Source organism: Anser anser (genome assembly GCF_964211835.1).
Source record: "Anser anser genome assembly, chromosome: 6".
NCBI classification, from domain to species: domain Eukaryota; kingdom Metazoa; phylum Chordata; class Aves; order Anseriformes; family Anatidae; genus Anser; species Anser anser.
The window spans coordinates 8,147,491-8,173,520 of record NC_139726.1 but is presented as its reverse complement, the minus strand read 5'-3'; the positions used below and the strand labels follow the sequence as shown (position 1 = coordinate 8,173,520).

The 26,030-nt window shown below is 42.5% G+C and overlaps 1 protein-coding gene across 3 annotated transcripts in view; it reads left to right on the top strand.

Moving 5' to 3' along the window:
- Positions 1–1,924: 1,924 nt before the first annotated feature.
- Positions 1,925–26,030, top strand: part of GPR39 (G protein-coupled receptor 39) — an 87,773-nt gene continuing 63,667 nt past the window's right edge. The window contains exons 1-3 of one of the 3 annotated variants that reach the window (XM_083840605.1): positions 1,925–1,999; positions 15,420–15,974; positions 16,182–17,058. In XM_083840605.1, the coding sequence (XP_083696731.1) occupies positions 16,191–17,058 (868 nt within the window). In that variant the 5' untranslated portion in view covers positions 1,925–1,999; positions 15,420–15,974; positions 16,182–16,190. Of the gene's footprint in view, positions 2,000–15,314; positions 17,059–26,030 lie in introns of those variants that run through there. The other 2 variants (XM_083840603.1, XM_083840604.1) reach the window with 2 other exon arrangements.

Below are 26,030 nucleotides of genomic sequence, written 5' to 3'. Positions count from 1 at the left end.
TTTGTATTCCTCCAAGACATTCAGAAGAATATTGTTACAGATGGGGGTAAGCTAGACAGGACTTTTTTTTCCCCTTCCAGCCTAGTTACACATTATACCTGGTGGTTCCTGTAATTCAAAGGGAACAAGTGCAAAATTCCCTAATTACTTTACCGTTCTTTCCCTAAGAATGTGTGCATTCAGGAACATTGCAGGGTTGTTGGCACCCCACCCTACTCCAAATTGTTGAATTTTACCAGGGAGATGAGCTGTGCTCCTAGCTTTTATTATTTCTCCTTTGCTGCTTGTATCAATGGGAAGTAACTGTGCAAACACCACGTCCTGTCTGACGCCTGCCTTCTGTGGTGCTCTCAGGCAGGAGCGCAGAGAGAACAGACACCTCTGTGGGAGGGTGAGGAGGGATAGCTGCTCACAGGAACTGTGAAAGGAAACATTTAAACACTTTTTAAGACCCTTCTTTTTTTATAGGCACTAACTGTTAAGTGGGGTACGATCCGCAGTTAAATAAGGTCATTTTACAATATGGCAGGTTTAAATATTTATTTACTTCAAAAGCCATTGCACTTCAATCAAGTGCAATGATAATCTAGTCGAGATAATCAAGTCTTTGACAATGTGCCATAGAACTGCATCAATTGTAATGCTTCAGTCAGATCTTTTTTTTTTTTTTAATAGGTTCTTGTTTTACTTTTATTTTTCTTGCTTTAGTTTTTAGTGGCAGGAGGAGGAATGAGCAAGAAAAGAAAAGGAAGAAAATCTTACTGATTATCTTACTGCCTTAGAAGAGAATCTGGATGCAGTCCCAGATTATACATCTGCCCCTCTAATGTACATCTCAAATAATATTAATATCAAATCAGACATCTGTGCACTAGATGTGTTCAGCTGCTTCCATGTGTGGTGGTGCTGCTGCATCTGCAGAGAACAGCCTGAGCTTCCTCCGGTGCTTAGCAAGGAATGGCGAGAGGATAGAGCAGCTTCCATGCTCGGGCTCGCTGCCTGATTCAGAAAGGTCTGTTTGGCATTTCACTCTTCGTTTTTCATCCTTCTTGCTCTGACAGCCATAATATTCTGTAGTTCACGTCTGCAGTCAGGTTATGCTTCAGAATTACAAAAGCAATTAAAATAAAATGGGTTTCTCAGCATATCGCTAACCGGACAGAAGCCGGCACCAAGGGGATAGGTGATCAGGGCAGTCTTTCCATACAGAATTGAAGCTTGAAACGGAGAAAATAGCAATTGTCTGCCATGCACCAGCTACTCAGGCTTACTCCTCTAAACGTTCTTAGCCAGTTCTGATAAATTAATTAAATTTACTTACACATTTGCAGCCTTTGAAAGAGAAGTGAAACTTTTTTGTAGTTTGGCTGAAGGGGCAGGCAGGGGCAGGATAGTGAAACCATCTCTATTTATTCATATAAATATATTTATATTTTTTGTATTTTTCTAATATTTCTAACTATAAACTAGTTACAGAGTGGAAAGATCTTTCGTGAAATAGCTGCATTTACAATGTCGAAAGAACACTGATATTCAACAAGTCCCTCCTTTCAGGTTCCTTTTCCAAAAGACTTCATTTACAGGTTGCCAGGTAACCAGAAGTCTTTGACTTTTAAATAATAGTTTATACAGGTACAAAAAGTGAGATTTTTTCAGAGCTGAAATGGCAAGGGCTATCTGAAATGAGCAGTAGTCTAAGCAAATGCCTACGGAGCTGACCACTGCTACGCGCGCACACAAAAGTAAAAGAAGCAATTTGCTAAACTCTTCAGTGGCTGCATGGATCCAATTTCAAGTACAGACAGCATGTATTTTCCTAGTTGATTATTAAATTCAGTTTGTGTATTCTTACTTAAAGTCACATTGCTGTTCAACAGGTAAATCATATTCTTCATCTCCTCCAGGAAACCAGGTGTGTGCTGCTCCCAGTCCACTTTTGCTTCTCCACCAAGTTGGTTGGGGTTTCTGCAGTGTGGAAGAGAGGGATCAAAAAGATAAGGTAAATAAAATTGTCTGTGTTATCATGACCAGCCAAATGTCCACAGAGGACAAGGGCAGCTCTTCTTCTGCCTTCATCTTAGAAGAAGGAGCCCTGTGCTGTGGATGATGCAGATTCACCCGCTGAGCTGAAAGGAATGCAGAGTGCCCCAAACAGAGCTCGGCCAGGAGTCTGCCAGTGTCTCAGCCATCTGCAAGACTATGGCTCAGTTACCTCTTAGTTAGCTCCCTTCTTTTATGGATCTAATCCAATATAAGACAAACATGCTTAATTACTGTCCTATAAAGGCATCGCTGAGAGGATGTAGTTAATTTTAGCTGTAATCCCATGTAACTAAAACCCCCCAGCCCTGACTGTGGGCAGGGGCAGGAGAGGCCAAGCTGGGACTGCAGTTTGGGGAGCAGGATCATTATGGGTCTCAAAAGTTGTTGATGCAGCCCAAGAGAGAGAAGTTTTTGGTCTGCATCTTGCTGTGGTGAGTCCAAAAGGCAGATCACCTGCCTCGGAGCGATCTCTAATGACTGCCTCTCTCTGATGCTTAGCACCAGGGCAGCAGTTGTGCAGCCCTGCCAGCGGGGAGCTCCCTGAGACCACCACCGTGTTTCACACCCTGAGAGTCCCAGAGTGGCAGTGAGTTTCTCTTCTTTGACCAGCTTTGAGTTTAAGCTCTCCCCACTACAACATGTCCCCTTTCCCTTTAAAGTCTGCGTTTTGAAAGTCATCTTCATGTACCAGCATTTTTACTGTGGATATATAGTGGAGGTCATTGTGAGATATCTTGAACGTTCAAGCCAAATCAATTATACTTCCAGAGCTTTGTCATGGCAGCAATGTAGTGGAGCAACTTAATGAAATGTTTATGGCAATGATTGAAGTTCACAGTAATCTGAGAGCATGCAAAGACAGCTGTAGGATAAGTTATACAGCTCAGCATTGAAACATGACCATGGTACAAAGTATATTGTTTGGAAATCTATTGTAGGACATGAAATCTACTTCTGCAATTTTTGCTTGAGAATGTACACTGACAACTTCTTTATCATAAATGAGACACTTAAAGTCATCCTTTGGGCATTCCGGTCCAATCTGAGTACTTCAGGATCAAAACTGGTGCAGAAAACACAGCCTGTGTATCATTAAAAACAGACAGACTTTTTCTAGCAGGGTGTTTGTGTTGGCTATTCAGACAAGGTAAAACTGGTAACACATTTATTGTGTGTTTTGCTACATCTGTGCTCTGGAATTACAGCGTGAAGACTGCAGGTTTATTTCAGCTGAATCCCAAAGGCTTAATTCTTTCCTGTTGCAAAAGCAGACATCTGTACTTATAAGCAGCCTGAAACAGGACAACACAGAGTCCTTCCACACAGTCACTGCAGTTCTTGGGTAGTAAGTAACCTATTTGTAACTCAAAATACAATTATTTAGTTATGTCAAACTACAAGATGTTCAGCAACATAAAGTAGAAATTTGGCCTCCTCAGCCTGCCTTTCTCTTCATTTCTACAAAAAAAAAAAATAAAAAAGGAAGAAAAAAAAAAGTAAAAAAAACACACATACCTCCCAAAAGTACAAAAAAGCCTACACCAAACCTGACACATCAATTTGCTAAAATTGCAAATGGAAGTGATTCATCTCTTTCAGATACTGACTTCCTCCTATTAATTCAGAAACAGTGAAGAGGTGTGGGGGAGCTGGAAAAGCTCATTACAGTGGCTTTTTTCATTCATAATTCAGTTGGGGTTGGACCCAAACCTGTCAAAGAATTATTGCAGTTGATTGCAATAGGATTGTAATATCCATCCCTGTACTACACGTGCAGAGAAAAGAAGAGCATAGAAACGATATACAGCCACTCAGTGCAATAGCATATCCCAGTCAAATTATAGCCAAATCCTTCAGACGCTGCTCAAGCAAAATTTTTTGTAGTGATCCAAAAATATTCAACACAGTTTCTTGTTTGATACCACAGAAGGATGACTAAAACAAGTTTAAACTGGCAGATTTGGATGTCTTGCGCTCCACAAAACTGTTTAGAAGTTTTTTTAAATGTCATCTTGTGATGCTGTTTTTTTTTCTATTTGTTTGGTTTTTGTTTGTTTTGTTCTGTTTTGATTGGTTGATTGTTTTGTTTTGTTTTGTTTTAAACCATGAAGCGTGGGGTAGAGTAGCTAATGTAATAGCATATTTCAAAAGCTTAAAAAAACTGACATGGGTAAGGAACCATACTCTTAGCCTTCTGTCATTCCTGGGCAAAATAATGGGAAAGTTAATAAGGGATTAAAATGAGAGAGATTCAAAGGACAGAAATATAACAAATGCTAATCAGCATAGTTTTTCTGAAAAATACAGCTTATCGAGCAAACCTGATTTCAAATGAGATTATAAATGTGTTGATAATAGTGGCTGTGTAATGTTGATAATATTTTCTTCATATCCTGATGAAAAATTGTACGTTATACAGCTTCAGTGAAACGTGCATTAAAAGTAAGCTAATGGATCAAAAATGAGATATCAATGGCAATTATTACAGAACTCTTACAGTGCTCTAGGGAGGTTGGTTCAGGAAATCATACAAAATGTGGCAGAGAGACTGAACAGCTAGGGCTAATCAAAGGTCTGGAGTCAGGCATCCCAGATGGGAATCAGAAAAGCTTTGATGTATTTCAAACAACATCCAAAACTACTGGACATTTTCATCACTAATCCAGCTGCAAATACATGAAATAAAGGCAGCGGCATGATGTAGGATGGGGGTGGCGTACCCCGGTTTGCTGTATAGGTCATTTAATAATCTGGGCCCACTCACAAATGCAACCAATGCAAAAGGACAAGGCGTAAAGTCCACATCTGCAGCAGAAATAATTTTCTGGAAAACTCTAAAGATGTTTTAGGAGGTCAAATGAAATTCAAGGCAACTTGTTGACAGGATGCTGCAGCAGAAAAGAGGAGGAAGAAAGGCACACGAACTGAGGAACAGCTGACAGGACTAAGAAGGTGAGGCCCTGACTTAAAAGATGTAAAAAGTTGAACACCATGAAACAAGTAAACAAACAAACAAGCAAATAAATGTGACTAGAGGGATGGAGGTAGCACCTTGATATAAATGGAAAAAATAATCAGAAAGACCACACACAGATGATTGATTTATATAGATGACTGGAATAGATGATAGGTAGTTTTTTTTTTGTCTGCTGTTTAACTTCAATTAGAGTCACAACAAGAACTAGTGTCTGGAGGCAAAATCAAACGAGTTCAAATGTGAAACCGGACATCCATTTTTAAGAAACTACAAAGAGAAATGTTGGTGTCTTCATCTCTTGAGGTCTGCAGGTTAAGATGGGAATATATATTTTAGCCAAAGAGAAGCTAATGTACTTACTGCAGGGGAACTGGTGATTGTCATGGGATCCAACTAACCTGTTCACTTCTGATCTTAAATTTAATGAACCTATGAATGAAAAAGCAGAACTTTCATTGAAGACGGTTAAATTTTGCCTACAGAAGTAGTGCAGCGTAATTCCCATTTTTGGAAAATTGAACAAAGTTCTTGGTTCTGAATACAAATCCTGCCTTACAGTCCTGCTGTTCACACACATCACAAATTCTGGAGTTATTTAATCCTCATTAGCACGGCATTATTAATCAACAGCACTGAAGGACAGGAGGTGTAATTTAGAGAAATCCTTACGGGAAGGATCTCACAGGAGAGAAAAAGGAATTGCAGTCTTTCAGTAGACTAGTAAGACAAATCATGGCATTCTAACGCAGTTATTTTTTAATGTTGCAAATACAGAACTCTGCAGGAGAGTTTCGATTTCCAATGGGTGCTATAGGGTTAGGGAGTAATTTTGATTTTTAACTTGTATGATATCTAACCTGGTCTATGCGATTTTTGTCTTTTCCGTTCTGTAAGTCTTTGTAAAACTGTAACATGTTAGAGAATCACTGAACTGTTCAGCTCACTGTCTTGGGATTATTTTCTTCTATGCTTACTAGCAGTTTAACCTGTCAAAAGCAATTATTAAGCAATTTGTAATATAGTAGACACATAAATGGTCTCAAAAAGCTTATGACAGAAGAAAGAATGACAACAACAAAAAAAATAGCAACAACTTGCTAGAATTCCCATATTCATAAAAATCCATAATAATTTGTTTCCCAAAGGTTAGAATTAATGAAAAGTATTTGGAAGGTTAGAATATTTTGAAATTATCCATCTGGATTTTTGAGGATCTCTCTGCTGAGATAAATATTGCCGTCTCGTGCAATGGCCCGCTCTTCGCTGTGGAGCAGGAGCAGCCCTGCTCAGACAGCAGTCCTTGCAAAGAGCAGTGCCTTCAGCTGTGCGAACTGGGATCAAGTGGGGTTGTCACTCCTGGTCAGCTCGTGGCCGTATCAGACAGGAGTGCTCTTAACAAAAACCCTCAAGTTTGTACTGACTGAGCCAGACTCACCGCGGAGAAGTACAGGGCCACATCAGTATGGTGCTGATGCTGCAGAGGCAGGGCTTTCTTCCCCACTTCTCAGCATTTAAAAACTGAGCCAACCCCGCTGTCCACCCCATAGCATGTACCAGGAGAAAGACAAAGAGCTTTATGGCTCAGGGAGAGAGGGAAATCCCTCTTGCCCGTATGAGTCATTTTCTACATTTCTGGTAGGGATTGTGGAGAGCGCATTTCTCAAGGACGCATCCCAGGTCCCCAGGGAAGGACATGCCTCCCCTCCATTTGAGAAGCTGGATCTGTCATCTCTCACAGCTTAGAAGGAAGAGATGTAATGCCTTGGAAACAGCAGTCTCCATGAGCGATGCTGCAGTCAAAGTGGAAATGAAACAATGGTGCTTTACACAGCACAATCAGAAAAAGGGTACAGGCGTGATACTATACTCCAAAATGTTTCAGTGTGGGAGGCAAATTATCTCAGTCAGTAACAGCAAAATGAACAAATAAAAGAGCTTGTATTTTCACTTAACAAAAGGAAATGGTTGTTTTGACCACATTTAGCACTTCCTCAGCTCCTTCTCACTGGGTTCATCCCATAGTGGTGCTAAAGACAAAATACTTACATTTAATGCACTTGCAGAGCAGCAGCATTCAGTCTGGGGCTTCCACAACCCCTGCCATCAGCCCAAAGCAGGAGAGAAACCTCAGCATTGCCTGCCAAGGGTGCCAGGCCTACAGCCAGAGAGGTAAGGGCCATGTTTAGGAGTCTCTTACTGCAAGTCTGTTGAGCATGGTCTAAAATGGAAGATACCAATTATTCTCTGACACCCACCAGAGAACCCTGTTTCTTTCTTGTTTTGCTTATTTCTTTTTGAGATTGTGAGTATGTACACCTCACCCAGGAGAGGAGAAGGTTCATGAAATGCAGCATCCTTCCCACTGACGGAACCATGGAGTCATACAATGGTTTGGGTTGGAAGGGACCTTAAAGACCATCTAGTTCCAACCCGCCTCCATGGGCAGGGATCCTTCAGGTTTTCTGTGTGAAAAAGCAGTCTTTGGCTCTGTCTCTCTAAGCAGTCTTGTGTACAGATCCTCTACCAAGCATATCTCCTGGAGAAAATCGGAGTGCAGTTTGTTTTAAATCCTGCATGGCCTCCAGAGCTGCACTGCAGCTGCAAAATTCCCGAGTCAACCATTCATTTGGAGACTTCTGTACAAGTTTCACGCAGATTTTGCAAATGCATTTTTAAATATAACTTACACATAGACAAAACCCTAGACAGACACTAAAACTTGCAACCACCTACATATAAAACACTTCCTAGGAGACCTTCCTGACTTAGCACCCTTTTAGGGTTTTGATTCATGTTTTGCAGCCCCAGGAATCTTTCTTCCTAGACTGTCTTTTCTCCCTCTAGGTGGCACAGAAATCTGAGTAAAGACTTTGTATTTTTACAAACTCCAGTTCCTTCTATCTAGGTACTATCTGGAGCTAACATCTGGAGAGACTGTTTCTAGGCTAGTGTCTTCTGATAATTTCTGCTCCTTATCAAATGTTTATTTAGGACCAAACCAGGCAAAGTCCACCCTGGAAGAATTATTTCCTTTGGTCTGGAGCCAAATCTTTTATCTGTTTGAATGGATGTCCTGTAAAACTAATGACTCTTAAGCAGTCTGTATTGCTAGCTCTTTTCTGCATTCAATGATTCTTCCTGATAGCTCTTAGGTCAAATTGAAGTTGAGACCGCATGCCACAATTACAAATAAATGTCACCCAACAGTTGGGCAATCGAAGTAATGTTCACAAAATGTGGAATTTATCAGCTGATGTATACACAAAGATTGTATTTGTCTCACTTCCCTTCACACGCTCTCTCTACAGAGGGCTCTGGATATTGCAGCTGTTATTTGTGTTGTAGCATCACAGAATGGTTTTGGTTGGAAGGGACCTTAAAGGTCACGTAGTCCCAACCCCCTGCCATGGGCAGGGACTCACAGGGAGCCCTTTTGTTGACAGAGGGAAATAGGTACTCGTAGGGCTGCAGGAATATTTTGCACATCTTCCTAAGGATGGCATTAATCAGGTTGTGGTTCCTCTGAGGAAGATCTTCATTGAAACGAGGCAATCCTGGGGTGACAGTGTTGGATGTCAGAGTGGGCCTTGTGGCAGCAGGTTGGCATTTACAGCTGTTGGAAGCACGTATTTCCCTAGTAGGAATAGTACACCAAAGAACAAGAATAAAATATATTGTCGAGAGGGGAGGAAATGAGGGGGAGAGAATTACAGATCCAGAAAGCAAAGAGAAAAAAGTGATAACTAAAATATTTTCACATTAACTTTATATAATTCATGCTTCAAAAACTGCATAATAGCACTTGGTTTGCTCCAGACAAAGGAGTTTCTGTATTTTTCCAAAATAGAAGAGCTCTGCTTACCCAGTATGGGAAGTCACCACAATTTATTGATCATATATTTGTACTGCGAGGTAGTTCTGGTTGTACCTGGACAATCACTTGGACAGAATATGGTACCACATAAACACAGGTGAAAACACCATTAAAAAAAAACACTTTGGGATCCCGTTTCCTATTTATTTCCACGCTCAGTTTCAGGATTTAGGTCTGTAGGACAGTGACCAGCCACTTCCAGTGTCAGTCTTTAGTAGAAGAATTTCAGAAGTCAAGGAGGTTACACAGATGAAATAACACTGCCAACATGTCCAAAGCAAGTGAGGAACACCCCTCACAGCCACCGTGCAGGGATACAGTAAATAAGCATGGCAAGCAACACAAATGCCTACTCCTATGTAAAGTCTGTGCTCTAAATTTAGAACAGCTCACTTTCACATTTGTTTGTTTTAGATCTTTGCTTGACTTAGAGCTACCAATATAGTGCTAAATTGCCAAACAGTCCCGTTACACTGTTTATATTTGCTTCTGCATCTCAATGACAGCTAAAGCACAGTGAAGAAAAAGTGCAATCCTCCCATGAGTCAATACCGGGCGGGTGTGGAAGTGTGTCGCTGCCACGGAGCTAATTTGGGACACTGCTCAGTGCTGGTGGAGGGTGGCAGCAGCGCTGAGCTGCTGGGGACCAACGGGGAGCAGGGCACTGTGCCCACAGCCCATGAGGATGAGCCTTCACTGCCTGTTGCTCCTGGGCCAGTGCCTCCACATTCAAGCACATGCTGTCCTCCAAAGCTTTCTCACATTTTCCTGGCTGCTGTGAGCCCGGCGGAGGAGCAGCCCGGCACGCAGCAGCACAGATCTCCTGCCCCAGGAAGCCCCGGTGATACACAGCAGCATGCGGAGGGCACAGATGAGAGCAGAAGCAACTGGAGTCTGGCATTTCAGCTGGATAAATGGGGGCTCAGTGCTTCACAGACTCTGCAGTGATGGCATATCAGGGAGCTAAAACTCCTGAAATTCGCTTAGTGCTTTCTCTGAGAACAAAAACTGAAGCCCATGTTCTGGCCAAATTGCAGCTCTGATGGATTCTGCGTGTTTTACCTAGAAGCCCAGATGTGGCATCCCCTAAACCTATAAACTGCTATGTAATGTTAATTGCCTGCTCTACCCAAAGGTAGCTGCATCATTTCAGCAATAGGTGAAGCAGTCCACTTTTTCTTACAAGCTATTTAAAATTGATTTGGTTGAAATTCCTGCAAGAGAAGGAGCTATATAATGATAAAACACAATTTCCTTAAAGCAAGGTGTTGGTTATTTTGAGCTTTGGCATCACGTATGTGTTGTTAATGAGAAAGAACAAGGTGACAGAAGTACTCTTGCCGTGGTGACATGCTGCTAGGATTCTTTAGATGCAGGTCAAAAAGCCGTCATTAGCTTGCTTCAGGCTAAACCCCATCAGCTGAGTTTTGAAGAGAGGCAAAATGGTTCTGTAATAGCTCGGCTGGGCATAGGAGTGCAAGTGCTGATGATGACAAGGTGGCAAGCACAAGAAGGGAGAAAGAAACCATTTCTTTTGCTTCTCCTTGCAATAATAAAGCTTAATATGGTTATAAAGAGAATTTTCAGGAGACCAAGAGTGAACCATCAACATTTTTTAGAAGATTCCTAGTTGGTTTGTTAGCAAACAAAGAAGAGAGTGTACTCTGAGTTGCAGAGGTTTTTTATTTGCATGTGATGGCCATCTCCATAGATTATTGACCTTGCAGATTCACAACAAAAGTTATGGTGAATTCAGGTTATCAGAAGGTGCATTTCTGCAGAAGTCCTTTCTATCTGGTACATTTAGGCAACAAGCTACATTCAGAGAGAGGTCTGAAGTTTTTTCTAGTGCAATGGCACAACAAGACCCAAAAGGATGAACCTCTATTAAAAGATGGGTTGGAAGAATGCACTGTGCATAAGAATTTTTATTTGTCAGCTTAAAAATATGGCATGAGGAACTAAGTACGCTCTTAAAAAGGAACTTTGACATGTATTTGGAAGTCATTGCGACCTATTTGGACAAGGCATTTCAGAAGTTACACAGAGAAAAATGAGATTTCATTCAGCATGCTGGGGATTGTGCCCCAAGGCTCACAGTGGTAATTTCTTGAACCAGATGTTGTGTTGTGGTGCCACTGTGCTGCAGACAAAGGGGAGTCCGAATGGGTTATTTCAGGAAATGTGTTCAATATGGTCGATTCATGATTGTTGAGACCTGGGCTTAGTCTATACGTGTAGTTTATTGTTAAGTTACAGCTCTTTTGTCAATGCTGGGATATAAATAAACTCAGTTCCTCCGGTGCCTCATTCCCAAAGGATGCAAAAAGGACCATCTAACTGCAGTAGGAGACTTGCTTTTCCCAGCCCTTCTAATCAGCTTCTCTCCATATGGGGCCACAGCTGCTGGCCTTTTTTTTTTTTTTCCTTCTAACAGCTACAGCAGTGTCAAGGGAGGGAGAGGAGCACACCTCTTACCTTACTCCAAAAGTGAAAAATTAACCCTTTCACTTTCTTGCCAGAGAAATGCACTTCCACCTAATCACAGCAATCCACAGGCATCCTAGTGCATTTGGTTTACTTCAGACAGTGACATATTTGAGGGAAGGCTTTGAACATCTTGAATGTCTTTGATTTACCAAGGTGATCGGAAAGCAGGTGGTGTATTGTTCAACAATTTCAGATATGACTAAGTACAATAATTACGTGTTTTGGTGCTGTAAATGTATTTTAATTATTTTGAATTAACATCAGTTAAAACCATTAGGGCAACTAGTTAACAGCTGTGTAAATACATTTATTGCTTTGTAGACTGTTAGCTGCAAGTCAGGTGAGAAATTTAGCTGAAATCCAGGTATCGGTGAGGAGGCTCAGGCATTGCACAGATTTTCTGTGTCTTGCATAAACCATTCAGTCTCACTGTCACCACTTTCTTTTCTTGTTGCTTGCCAATTTGTAAAATACACCATAAGAAGTGAAGTGCTTTGATCTATTTATTTATATAGAGTGATTTGGAGCAGAGATCACTTTTACAGTGTATCCTGGAAGCATATTTGCAAACCCATTCTCTCCTCCAGATGAGCAAACACTCACAATATGATCTTCCAAGAGGATGGCACTGCAGCAGATAACTCTGTACATAGCTAAATAAAAGATGGCAGCTTTCCATATGTCACCTTTCTAGAGGTAATCTAATTAGACTAGAATTAATTATGGATATGCAGGTTACACAGCGCATCCATTGCCCTGATTGCATAACCCAGTCTCTAAAGTTGTCAGAAGAAAAGGAGCCGAGCAGTTAACAGCATGGCAATTGTTAAGACCGTGTTGCCCAAGAATGAACTCTTAAGGAAATTAAAAAGTAATGCATTTCACAAATGACTTGTACTTACTTATATTAGTAAGTACACCATAGACTTCCAAAGAAGGAGAATAGCATTCAAGAATAACTTACCAGAAGCATACAAAGGGATCTTAACAGTAAAGAAGAGGTTTGTTAGATATTGAGAAAACAGCAAGAAACCTTGAGTTAGTTGAATGCAGTCTTTAATTATTTATATTTTTAATGAAATATAATTTAAAAAGCCAACATGACCTGTCTCTGGCAAATTGATTTTTTAAAACATTTAATATCATTTGGGCTCCTCATTTTTGTCTGTGTTATTTCTTCCTTTTATTCCTGCAACACTTTCCCCTCTGTCTGTGCAGATCAGAGTAGCTGTCTTCTGCAGAACAGCAATCTCATTTTGTTTACCTTGTGTTTCCAAGAGAATTGAACAAGCCCAGGATTCACCTCCTCTAAACAAATACTTGCAAGACAAAGGTATCGCAGCTATTCTAAGGACAAGAGGTTTGTTGAGATGGAGAACAGTAAAGACTGGCAAGGAAAAAAGTCAATGTGTTTTTATCTGAAAAAAAAAAGTTAATCCTTTGCGCAGCCTCATTTTCTTTGCTTTTGAGATAGCTCTCCTTTTTCATTTAAGTTTTAGAGTTTTTCATCCAAAGGAAGCAAGAAGCCGAGGTATTTTCTTTGTTGCTGTCAAGTAGCTCGAACAGTTTGAGAACAGAAACCAGTCAGAGCACTGTGATTAGCGTAGCCAATTAGGGTGGATTTGCATATTCACAACACGGCTATCGAGAAATAATTCTGCAGAGATAATGCAAGCGTGGCAGCGCCTGTCTGCCAATCAGAGCACCCTGGCTCCCGTGCTGTATGGTAATTGAGAAATAACCATGGAGCGATCCTGCAGATTGGGCACCCCGCGCCAATCCACATGCTGGCACTGCGCGGCTGGGGAAGAAAGTGCATTTGCAAGGCAGTCGCTGTAAGATACCCCTGCACGCTGGAAAAGGTTAATCTACACTCCATTTGCATAAAATGCAATGGCATCGGTCAAATGAGTTGGCTCTTCTAAGATTATTTCCAGCTACAGCTTGTGCTAGCTGCCACTTTTGGGGGCCCAACCTCACCAGGAGTCTGGGGGACGTGGCTTTTAATGAGGTAGCAGGTGTCCGAGCCCTGAGTGTCCTCCTGAGTGTCCTCCATCCCTCAGCTCAGCCAGGCACAGGGTACGAGGTGTAGGTGAGCTTTGCACAGTGGCCTAAAGGGCGGGCCATAAAACCCTGCTTGTTTTTGCCCCATCATTGGGGTGTTATCCAACAAGCAGGCAAGAAAGCAAACAGGCCTTCAGGAAACCTCATAGGCTCTGCTGGAAAACAGACCGGGGTGGCTGATCACAGCAGCTTTATTATCTCTGAAAGTGAAAAATCACCTTATATACTATAGTGACAACGATCTGTGCTCCCTCTCTGCATTCCTCTGGCTCCCACTGCTCTTCATCTCATACCAGCAACCATGTTGCTGCAGGCATGTGGGCGAGCACAGGGCAGAGCCGCTTGCTGCCCCGTGCCCACATACTCTAAATCTTTAGGACACCGTTTGCTTATCCAGGGGCTGACAAGTCGCTCCCTGCAGTGTGCAGCAGCCATGTGTGCTGATTTTAGAAAGACTGATGGTGATGTCTGTCCGCAGTACTCCTGACTTCTCAGGTGCAGGGGCTGAGGCCCTGGTGTCCAGTCATGGCGGATCAGGTCAGGAGGGGCACCGCGGGGCCTTCGCTCAGATACAGCTCCACAGGCCACGGGCACTTTCAGAGCTGCTAAGGGAAAGACAACACCACAAAAAATGAGCTTGTGGGTACTCAGGACTACGAGATATCAAGGAAAACTTAAAAAAAATCCCTAAAATTAGGCCATTGCACAAATCATAAGATTATAACCTGGCATCATATCTACCAGGATAAAGACTATGAGCTCTCAACCTCTGTGCCACAAAGAGACATTAGGCACATTTAGTTGGGTAGAAATGTCTCCCTCAAGGAAGATATATATTTTATAATAACCCATGATAGGGATTTTATACCCATCTCTAGAATACTCACCACTAGTTTATCTACTCCACTAACTTAAGTAAGATTTTTTTTTTTTGTAATGGCCTCCCTTTATGAATAACCACAATCATCTCTTTCCTTCCTATCCCCTTTGTGGCACAAGCTTTTTATTAGAAAGTTAATAAACTTTGTGTATGTTCTAAAGATAATATTGAAAACTGCAAAACTGTGTTCTGCATTTTATAATTGGTGTGGAAAAAAGGGGGAGATCTAATCCAATTGGGTCTTCTTTGCTCTCTTTTGCTCTCTCTCTCCCTTTTTCCCCTTTGATGGTAAGCAGCAAATTTTAATTAGCTTCATTTCCACAATTCAGTCATGCATATGTAATCTTTGTTCACACTTTTATAAAGTAAAATTAAGTGAAAGAAATTGGGTAATAATAGAAAGCTTGTCTGAGCAGAACAAATGTGAATTATCAAACATAAGGAAAAATGACTGGGACTACAAGGCTTGAAGTTGTGCAAGGTTTGAGGTGGTTTTGCTGAAATAGGACTGCATAAATAATGCATAGGAACAGGTGCTGATTATCCTGTTTTGGGCATCTTTTGTTCATTATGTACTTGGGCTGCTGAGGTACAGTGATAACCAGTGAATGTGAGCAGACTGCTTAATAACAGCCTTCTAATGTTTCTCTTTTATCACAAGCTGAAAGTGTCACATGAGCTTGTCTAGTTAATAAAAATCACTTTGTGAACCCACTGTTCTTAGATTTGGTATTAGAACAGATCACTGTATTGGGTCTCTCTCTTGATTATAGCTGCAAAAGCTGTTCTGCCGTTTTGCATTGTAATTTAAAGGTTTCCTAATCCATATACACACCCTCTAATTAAATGTTTCCAGGGGTTACCTTGGGAGCCTTCAGTGCTATGGTTTGAAACTAAAACTAAAGAGTGCATTAAATTCATTCTCCCTGGGGTGAGACACAGGAGAGGGAAGTACATTTTCATCCCCTGCTACTCCTGATTATTAGAAAGCACGAGCATGATTGGGACTGCTAACTTCACTATTTTTGTTATCTAACATGAGAAGATGGAAATCTAAAGGGAGACAATCAATATGTTTATATCTTGTTCAGCTTATCACTTCTGAAGAGATTCATGAAAAACCAGAACCTCCTGTTGACGTAAATGGGTCCATGGCCACGGAAGCTGCACAACAAACACCGTTGCACCAGACGCTGAGATCTTCACTAAAGGAAATGTAAAGTGGTGAAGCATGTTGGTGTCACCACATAGAGAAGTAAAGTATGAACCCTGGTTAATGTTAAACTCATGAACAGATACTTTCTCTTCAGCGCCTGTGCACACACTCAGCCTCACCCCACCAACCTAACAGGTCTCGGGGAAACACCTCTTTTTGTCCCTGAGAAGGAGCTCTTATTACAGGAAGTGTTTCAGACTTGGGAGTTTCTTTTTTCTTTTCTCTCTAAACGTGCTTTGCTATCAGTACATAGGGATAACCAAGATTTAGGTTAATGGTTAACAGACCAGTGATAACCACATAGAAACTCTGACTTCCTCCTGCTGTGGTCAGGACAGAAAACTGCCTTCACTCACAGAAGAGGCAAGAGCTGAAAGGAGTGCAGTTCACAGCACAAAGGGCTGGAGTACGGCAGCTTTGCTACAGATTGGTAAGAGCTAAAACTTTCTCTCCCACTCAGATTACTGACTCAGCTGCTGCTGCTTACAAAACCCACAGGTGTGTCTAGTTCAGCTACTTTCATTGTACCTGACTGCTCTGACCTCTGCGTCTTGGTGAAGGGGGCAAAGCGAGACAGGATCTATTTTCTGTGATTTTGGACATCAGGGAGGCTCTTCTTCCCTCTTCCTCCTCCCAGGGGCTGCTCATGGAAGGACAGACATCCTCTTCAGACTGTTTTCATCTCATTAACCACACTCATATCCCAGAGTTTGAGGTGTCTCATTGGATCAAGATCACTTTGGCCTCTCTCGACATCTGCATCTTTGTAGCAGGCATCTTGGGCAACAGCATCACCATCAAGGCCACCAAGATCCTGCAGAAGAAAGGCTACCTGCAGAAGGAGGTCACGAACCACATGGTGAGCTTGGCCTGCTCAGACCTGCTGGTCATCCTGCTTGGCATGCCCATGGAGTTCTTCAGCGCCATCTGGAGCCCTTTTGCCACCCCAAACGGCAATGTGGCTTGCAAGCTCTACTGTTTTCTTTTTGAAGCCTGCAGTTATGCCACCGTGCTGCATGTGGCCACCCTTAGTTTTGAGAGGTACGTGGCTATCTGCCACCCCTTCAAGTTCAAGGCACTCTCCGGACCCCGCACAGTGAAGCTGCTCATCGCCTTTGTCTGGGTGACATCTGTCATCGTGGCTCTGCCCCTGCTCTTTGCCATGGGCACAGAATATCCCCTGGAAATCATCGAGGGCTACCAAAGTAGGATGGGCTGCGTGAAGCCGACTCCCAGGCACCTATTACCCCATGTGAAGGACAACATGACCATCTGTACCAGCCTCTCCTCCAAGTGGCCTGTTTTTCAGGCCAGCATCTTCACTGCCTTTGCTGTGTACATCATAGTGCTGGGGTCTGTCACCTTCATGTGCCGCAGCATGATGAAGACCCTGAAGATCCACAAGAAAGGAACTGTGGCGGTGAAGGGTGAACTAGGACACCAGGAGCAGTACCTAAGGAAAAGTGAGAGCTCAGAGGGCAAGAGCTCCAGGAGACAGATCACTCTATTCCTGGGTAAGAGCCCTGTTCTACTCTGCCTCTCCTCCCCTGCCCCCTTCCCACAAAGGTAGGAAAACCAGAGGCCTGCGTCTTGCATCACCAAGTTCCCCCGAATGGGGGATGTGTGGTTTGAAACTGGTCCGAGATGGAGAGGCATACTTCTGGTTGCAATGACATATTTAAGAAACCTGATTTCTCTGCATGTTTCTGACTATTTTTGTTGTTAGAACAGGTGGGAGGGAAGAGAGAAGAAAAAATCCATTTACTGTCTAATATTTATGTTGCCTGATTATACTGCATGTCTACATGCAGCAATAGTGGTAACAGGATGTTACTGCTTGACCTTTGTGGTAGCAATAGCCACAGCTGCCTGGATATAAAGTAGCTCTACTTGCATGTCTTCCCATTAAATACGTGCATATTTAGTAAGGCACTTAATAAGAGGGCAGACTGTCTTGCAAGATCTAAAGCTTGTCCCGCTCTGAAGGCATGTCCCTGTTAACTCGGGATGCTCCCTGAAGTGCACTGATTTAGCTTTGCCGTGGCTGTGTTGCATCCGAGCATTAAGGAAGCTGGGCTGGGCAGCTGATCTGGTCTTGCAAATTGCTGTTGCCCTTTTTGATTTTTTTCCTGGTTTTATTTGAAGGCCTATAACCTTGGAATTATGTTTGATTCTGATCTCTCTCGCCACATTTGTCAGACAAAAACTAATCAAGCTGTCATTTTACCAACTTGGACTCTTTCCAGGCAGTGATCCATGCAGTCTCCACATTTGTTGATGCTCTTAGAGGTACCCTTAATCATGTCCTGGCTGAATTACAGCTAGTTCTTGTTTTGTTGGGTTGCTTAATACGATACTGGGTATAATAAATGAACCATCTTGTGTAGGAATGAACAGCAGACCTAGGATTCCAGTGTTGATTTTTGATGCTCTGCTTGATATTGCAGAGGGGGAGCTGAAACTCGTGGATTTGCCCACTTCTAGAGCTTTATGTAGATGGTGATGACCTGAGAATCCCTTGCTTCCTCAGCTAGTCCTGCATCTTACCTGGTCTGGGGCTGGGAAGGGTGCAGGGCAAGGAGACCAGGGTGCAACCGGCACCTTTTCTGCTGCAGGCGTGGTGGCAACCTGTCAGACGAGGCCTGTGACTCAGGCGTGGGGACAGGCTGGAGCCGTGAGCTGTGCCCGCCGTCACCCTCCAGATGGGAGACGTGACGCTGCAGGCTGCGCACGGCTCTTCCGCATGCCCAGGGTGCACATCTGAAGAAGAAATCATCTCCTCGCACAAGGCATCTATTAGTCAGGGACGAGAGCCCCCGTATCAGGATGATTAAAAGGGCTCTTGATACCTGAGTCCACCAAAAGTACTGACTTCTGGGCTGGAAGCTTAACAGCTGAAGCTAAATGCAGCATGTTGCACAGAGCTGAAAAAGGGATAAGGCTTTGCTCTTTAAGTTAAGTGCTGCTGTGGGATCCTTAAATGTCTGTGGATCTCGCTCTCCTTGTAAATTATCACCCACAGCTACATTAAAGTCCAGTTTAAGATCCAAATCCTGTAGCAAGTTCTAGTCAGGTTGAGAGGTGAAGGTAAATTACTGCGGCTTTTCTTCCCCTCCTTGATTATTTTTCTTGCTTGCTGATAGTCTAGTGTGGAATAGTGCAGACCTGTTGCTGCTTGCAGAAGTGTTAAAAAACAAAATAAATGAAAGGACAAGCGGGTTGCTTTATCTTACGGGAATTTGCCGCCGGTATCTGACGCTTTCTCTGCTCTCAGCTTTCTGGAGCCGGTAGACACTTCTGTGAATCCCCTGAAATGATTTCCGTGGCATATTTTAAATGGCTCTTAATATGAGTCTTGCTAATTAACTTGGGTTGGGAAATAAATTAATAAACTGAAGAGGAAGAAACGGTGGCTTGCATCCCTAAGAACAATGCAAAGCAATTTAATTTGGAGATTTCATAAGAGTGATGCTTTAGGGCAGTTTTAACCCAGAAGAAATGAACATATAAATTGTTTACAAATTGCTGAATTTAAATATAGTGATTTAGAAGTCCTCTTTGTTTTTCGTTTAACAGATGGGTCAAATTAAAACAAATATTTGCTCATTTACAACATATTTCACTTTTAATGTGAAATGTAAATGACAGCATATAGCAAGATGTCTTCAAACATCTAACAGCAATAAAAACAATTTAGCATTTTCTTCTTCTTCTAGTTGTTAAAAGTGATAAGTTCTCCAAAACGGAGATTAAATTCATAAATCTCTCGACGATGAGGAAAAGCTAAGTGGAAAGAGACACAAGAAGGAACTGGTGCTTTTTTAGTGTCACGTTATTGTGAGGCACTCGAGAAAATTCATGAAAACAAATTGTAAATGCTGAAAGTGAAAAACTGTGTGCTGTGGGAGGCACTGGTGCTTGCAGGGTGAGCCCTGGCCAGGCTGACACCACAGCTGGGGTGGAGGAGGAGGGGGAAGAGGGGCTAAAAGAGGGGAGCACCATGGTGCTGGGCAGGCTGAGCTCACGAGGGGAAGGGCTTTCTTCCAAGGGGGTGGCTGCAAGGGTCCAGTCCTTTGGTTTAAAGCCTAGAGAGGCTGGCTGGGGCTTTGAGGTCCGTGGTGTAGGGATGTCTGCTCCTGTCGCTGCTGCCCTCACCATGCCCATGGTGGAGAGGAGGGGCTGGTGCAGCAGTCATTGTAATTCTGAACCTGGTGATGGAGAGGGAGCACTTCCAGGGGCTGTTCGGCTCAAATTTTGGTGGGTTTGCCCCAGTGGGGGAATACACATTTGTCCCAGTGTTCTGGAAAAAATTAGTTCTGTTTTTATAAACTAGGCTGCGCAGTGCTGCGCTTTCCTGCTTCTTTCCCATTATTACTGTTGGCTTCAAGGATGATATGGTAGTACATGTAAGGCTTTGCTTAATGCTCCTGCTCCTGAAATTGGGCATCTGGGGCTTCGGGTAGCCTGGGGCATGCTTCCTGCAATCTCTGTGCATGTGATTTGTTTGATCATCTTCTGAGTGAGGTGGTAAAACTCCAGTGGGTCGGCCCATCCACACGAGCAGGGCAGATGAGACTGGGTGACACTGTGTGGGTTTTCCATAGCTGTTAAAGCAGTTTTGCTCATGTTGAGACAGCAGATCTTTCTTCTAGTGAAGGGCAACATGGGTCTGGTCGAGTGTGGGCTCTCCTCAACAGCAAGGAAAATATAGCTGAACTTAATTTTTGAGTGGCTCACGGCAGCACTTGATTATAGAAGTTTCTCCACCCCCAGCAGCAGAAACTGAATAGTTATTGTGCTTATGAAAACACTGGGTGGATGGCACTTTGATGAAATGCAAGCTTTTAATAGTATTTAAAGCCTCCTAATTCTCAGCCCACTGTGATGCTCTTGTTTTTCTGCTGGGACTGTGAAGGGCCGGACGGTGAGGAGAGAGATACCCAAATGGTCACGGGGTGCTGCTGGGGCCCTCTGGCTGCTCTGGCACCCGAGCTGAGGCACCTGCCACCCCATCAGGGAGCTCGTGACAAAGGGTGGGTTTGGGGACTTTGGCTGGGTCATGGCAAAGAAAGGGAGGGAATATAACAGAAGGGTCCTGCAAAAGGGAGACCCAGCTAGTGCAGTAGTACACTAGTGCTGAAACTATGTCAGTTAAAAATCTTCAGGAATCATTAACTTCGTCGTTAATCTCCAGCAGTCATTAAGGGGAGCGGTGCGGGACAAGGCCCTGTGCAAGCCGCCAGCAGGGCTCACCTCAGCGGCAGCAGGCCCGGGCCAGCCATGTGGGCCTCGGCTACTTCCCTCCTAATCTGGTCACTAATCTAAGACTGCTTTTATGCAAAAGCACCTGCATGGTTTGTCATCAGGCTAGATCTGACTGGCCTGAACTTGTACTCAAAGATGAAGCAAGTTTTGACTGTCCCAGATGGAAAATTTATCACTTCTGAAGCTTCTGTGGTATTTCCCTTGCCAGCTTCAGTTTTGTGCTTCTGCTGAAGGCTTTAATTATTTTGTATAAAGCAGCCTCAGGACTACCACGGTAAATACATTGAGCTTGAAAAGTCCTTTCGTGTTGCTATATGCACTGCTTTTCTTTGTTATGTGCTTACAGCCTGCCCTTTCGGAGCAGCAGATGGGTCTGGCAGCGTGGGGCTGCAAGGCGCTGCAGGTGCTTTGTCGCTTTCCTGCCGGCATCCAGGCACGCTCTTCTGTCTCCTGACCACCACGAGATGTGCAGCCATCCCACCTCTCTCTTCCAGAAGAGGGAAGTATCAGAGCAATCCAGCTGCTATGAAACTGTTGCACAGATCATAACCTGTGGCAGTGCCTCCATTTGAGAAAGGCAGTGTGGTGGCTTTATTTAAATTTTCCTTTTATCTAATGCTTTAGTATGTTTCTCAGGTACGCAGAGTGTCAGCTTGAAGATGGTAGCAGTGTTGGTTTCATGTGTTGTGGTATGGTACAGGTAGCTTCTGGTCTGTTTTATGGAGTAAGAGAAATTAGAGGCTTTGCTGAGACTCTGGTGAGTGCCGTTGAAGGAAAGGCAGTCCCTCCCTCTAAATCCAAATAAAATGAGCAAAAGGGAAGGGCTGGAAAAGCAGAGGTGGTGGCTGTTAAAATGATGGTAGGCTATTCTGTAACAACCCCAAATGCCACTATAAACACTATGGACACAACTGAACCTGGCCATAAGCTAAAGACAGATAAAACATTGAGTCAGAAATTAAAAAGATCTCTCAGAACTTGAGCTGGAGCACTGTTTTCTCCCCCGATATACTACTGCTGGCAGATTAATATTTTGCTCAGAATAAAGGTATTGTGTGTAGAAATAGCCTTTCCAAAGATCACTAAGGAAATGTATTTCGCAAGGCACTTGGCAATTGGATTTTCAGGAGGACAAATTACTTCAAGTACTCTGCAAAAAATACATGGTTGTCACCTAGAGATGACTCAGGCACTGCATAGCTTGACAGTGGTAGGACTTCTGTTACAGGAAAATTAGATGCTTCTTCGTAGGCTGGAAATTGGCTTGGTTTTTTTCCTTACTGAAAAAGGTAAAACTTGGTAGAACAAAAATTGAAAGAATAACCTAATTGATTAGATTCCAGAAGAACTCAGCTCCAGCCTGTGTTCTTTAAACTCAGCTTCATTGACTCCTCTCGGTTCATTTCTTTAATCATTCCACTCAGCTGCCTTTCTTCAGAGACTTTGTTGGAGAGGTGCCTGAAGATAAATATATTGTAGGCTGGATATGATTTTCATCTATGTGTTTTATATGGTGTCTTCATCTATATATTTCCCTGAGCAGGGCTTCGAAGTACTCAAGACAAGCAGGAGACTGCATGCTCTGAAATGAGTAGCAGGGGCTGAGCAGGGGGCATCAAACACCTGGACCCAGAGACCAGGGGCTGACTATTCAGCCGAATGAGACACCCACCCCTGCCACCAGTAAGATTTTTCCTTTAGGTGTTGCTTTCTGGAAAAGAGATCAAAGCAAGGGATTTACTTGGTGGTGTTCAGGAAATTTTGCTTTCCTCTTTTCTGCAAAAGTATTAACCTGGTGTCAACGGCAAAACTAATCAATGCTAGTGAACACTGGTAGCACAAAACCGAAGCTCAGCAATTCAGCAGATGACAATGGAAAGACCGCACTCAGGGATCTCAGCTTCTCGGGGCAATTGTGTACAGCCAGCCTCCTCTGATGAGCTATGGGACTTTTGTTGTTGTTGTTGTTTTTAACAAAACAACACAAAACAACAACAACAAAACATAGCCACAGTAAAATACACTCAAGGCAAACTTCCAAAGTCCAGCTATCTAGATATTTTCCGTTTTTCCACAATGCAATTTAAAAATGAACATAAGCAAAAACAGCATAATTTTCCTCCCTATTGTAGAGAAAGCAATTTATCTACTGCTGCTTTTAACTGGACTCATGTACTAGGAGATTGTGCTTTTGGCTTAAATAGACGGTCTTCATTTCCTCCTACTCAGAGGAATGGCAAAATGGTGCAGAGAGAAAAAGAATGTAAGAATAGGGACTAATTGACGCCAGTACCCCCAGGGTATTTAAGACTTTTGTAGTTTTAATGGAAAAATCAATGTGTGATTACACTTTGCATTAGAGTACTCAAAAATTGCTTGAAAGTGAAGTCTGCAGCTTTAAAAACAACCTAACCCTGAAAATACTATACTTGGAGAGCCAAATTCACTACCGGTGTAATCCACGTCATTCTTCATGTGTGCTGTCCTCGCAGATGCGGTCTCTGTGCACACACAGCTACTGTCATTGCTTCTGTACACAAGTAGTGGTGAGGACGATGAAAGCTTCACTGGTGCTTAGTGAAAATTGCAGCCATGCTTCTGACTCCCAGCTGATCCTTGCAAGGAAACGGGTATTTCACCTGGTCTGATGGTGAGCTATAGGTGTTGGCATGTTGCTTCAGCCTAGCTCATCCCGTGGCGCACACAGCACGAGCATCTTTCCGCCTCTTTATACTTTACTTTATTTCCATCAAAGTGGAGAAATATAGATGTTGTTCCAGGTATGAAATGAATTGAGGGAGATTGTTCTCAGCTAAAAATCAGCACCCCTACTTTGGGAAACCCTGTCCTATTGATTCTGGTTGACTGCCCTCATTCTTTGGTCAAGAGACTATTTTCTTAAGCATTAATTTTCCACTTTCTGTTTTCTTGCTATCTCTTCTGAGCCAGACACCATCTCAAACACAGATTGCTCTTCAAACTTTCCAGTTTCAGTAAATGAGACTCATTTGTGGCAAGTTCACACATGATTTATTGAAGTCTTCACCTGTGAAAATTAAATGCATTATCTATTCCTCTATTGTTTCATATTCCAATTATACCACATTTTGCAAAATTAAATCTTTTGTTTTCCTAGCTGATGTTAAGACCATTATCTTTAAACAATGATTGCTAGCCCGTGAATTTTAATAGAAGACAACTTTAATATCTGAGCATTTATTAGTAATGTGAAGCTTTCAATACTACATAACTTCTTGATTTCCTAAGGGCAAAACTTGTATTAGAAACAGAACCAATGAACTGCCAACCAACAGGTTAAAGATTATTTTTGTCTCTTTCATTGTTACAAGTGAGTTCCTAAGCCTATAATTTCACTGGATAGGTAGAACAGTTGAAAAACGAACAAGATGGAATTTCCACGGAAGATAAACAGTTAAGACTTATGGTTGGCACATGTTGTAGCACTTTCTTTACCTTTTTTGAGGGCATTGTAAGCAAGTTTGTACTGCTAGATGTCAGATGTAAGTGAGAAAGCAGTTATCTTCTGAACTCCGTTGCAGATGTATGAGTAATATCAAGGTCAAACCATTATGGATTAAATGAGTTTGCCAAAAGCCTCTTAATTGTATAAATACTAACTTGTAAGGAATGGTGAAACTGAGAAAGAGGTCCAGTATTGTTATGAGCTAACTTTCCCTTGCTTCTCCTTAAGCTGTTTCCATGCCCGTGGTTGTTACGTTTAATTGTCTCTTAAAAGCACTTAGCATATTTGTTTCTATGAATTTTTAAAGAAGGTATTCAGGTTGGAAGTACAGTTTATGGGGTTAGAGTTGAGGGTCTCTCTGAAACCAGCTGTCTGCTTGTTAGGGAGACGTACAGAGGGAGAGAGAGTTGTATGAGCACTCAAAAAACACTTGACATCCACCTGCAAACAGGTGCACATACATAATAATTACCAGGAAACTCAATTATACTCATGTGTGTAAAGAACCCCAGACACAGAGGTGTATTAGAGAAGACAAAATTGCTTAGCTATCCATACCAGTCCTCACCCAGCGTAAATGGCTTTCTCTCCTCGTGTTTTATTAGGTAGCATCTGCGCAGGTATTCAGGCAGCCCTTCTGCTCCAATCTCTCGTTGAACCCCGCAAAAGAGCTTCTCAGATATAGCCCTTTTCAGAGGAGAGACTAAATATTTTGTCCCTATTCATATAATATTTCTGCAAGGCTGCTTTGTTTTTACTCTTCCATATAATACTGCCAGGTTGCTTTTTGTTGAGTGCAATGATTGTCTCGTGTAGCTCAAGGACGGGCTGCCTTCGGTTCACTCTTGTTTTGGTGCTATATCTAACAGGGTGCTGCTGAAGGTGATTTTGATTTGAAGGAATGTTAGGAGACTCTCCTGATTGCTTCTTCCTAGAAAAATCCATGGAGTCCAGTATATGTGTACCCTTTAAAGTACAGCAACTACAATTATTCCAGCACTTCTTCCATGAAGTGTAAAATCTGAATTGTGGAATTAACTGTTGTGGAGACCAAATGTAAAAGTGGGCTCCAAAATGGATTAAATATAACCTTGAAGGATAGTGCTGTCAAGAACAAGATACAGTCTCTACTTTGGAAGGTCCTCATGGTGGTGAGTGCCAGAAACTTGGTGTGAATACTACAGGAAAATCCCTCTTGCTTGTTCCTTCTCCCACAGGTGCCAATGTGGGATTATCACAAAGAGAAAGGAGTTGCCAGATGACTGCTAGGTCTGTCCAAGTATGACTGCTCTGAACTTTCTGTATTATGTCAAAATAGGCAATTAATCAGGGGCTGCCTTCAGACAGGAAGAAGAACATATGCTTTTTAAGGTGGTGGAAAAAGGTGTTTGGCTGAACAAGAAAAAATTAAAACGCTCTCTCTAAAACTTTGGTTATTGAAAGGTCATTTTTCCTATACACTCCTAAGCCATAAACCTGTAAAGAAAAAAATTTATACATTACTGGGGTGCATTTATTTTTAATCTAGAGGAGTCAAAATGTGTCTCTTTTGATCAGCTCCAGTATTTGCTGAATTTTTTCTTCCTGTGCCTCACATTATGTCTCTGCAGTAAAGAAAACTTTTGGGCTCTCCTGATTTCGAAAAGGAAAATGAACTTAAATTTGTCCCTTAAAGGCATTAAGAATGAAGGTGTTCAAGAACCGAATCTCAAGGGAATGCTTAAGATAGCTGTAGAA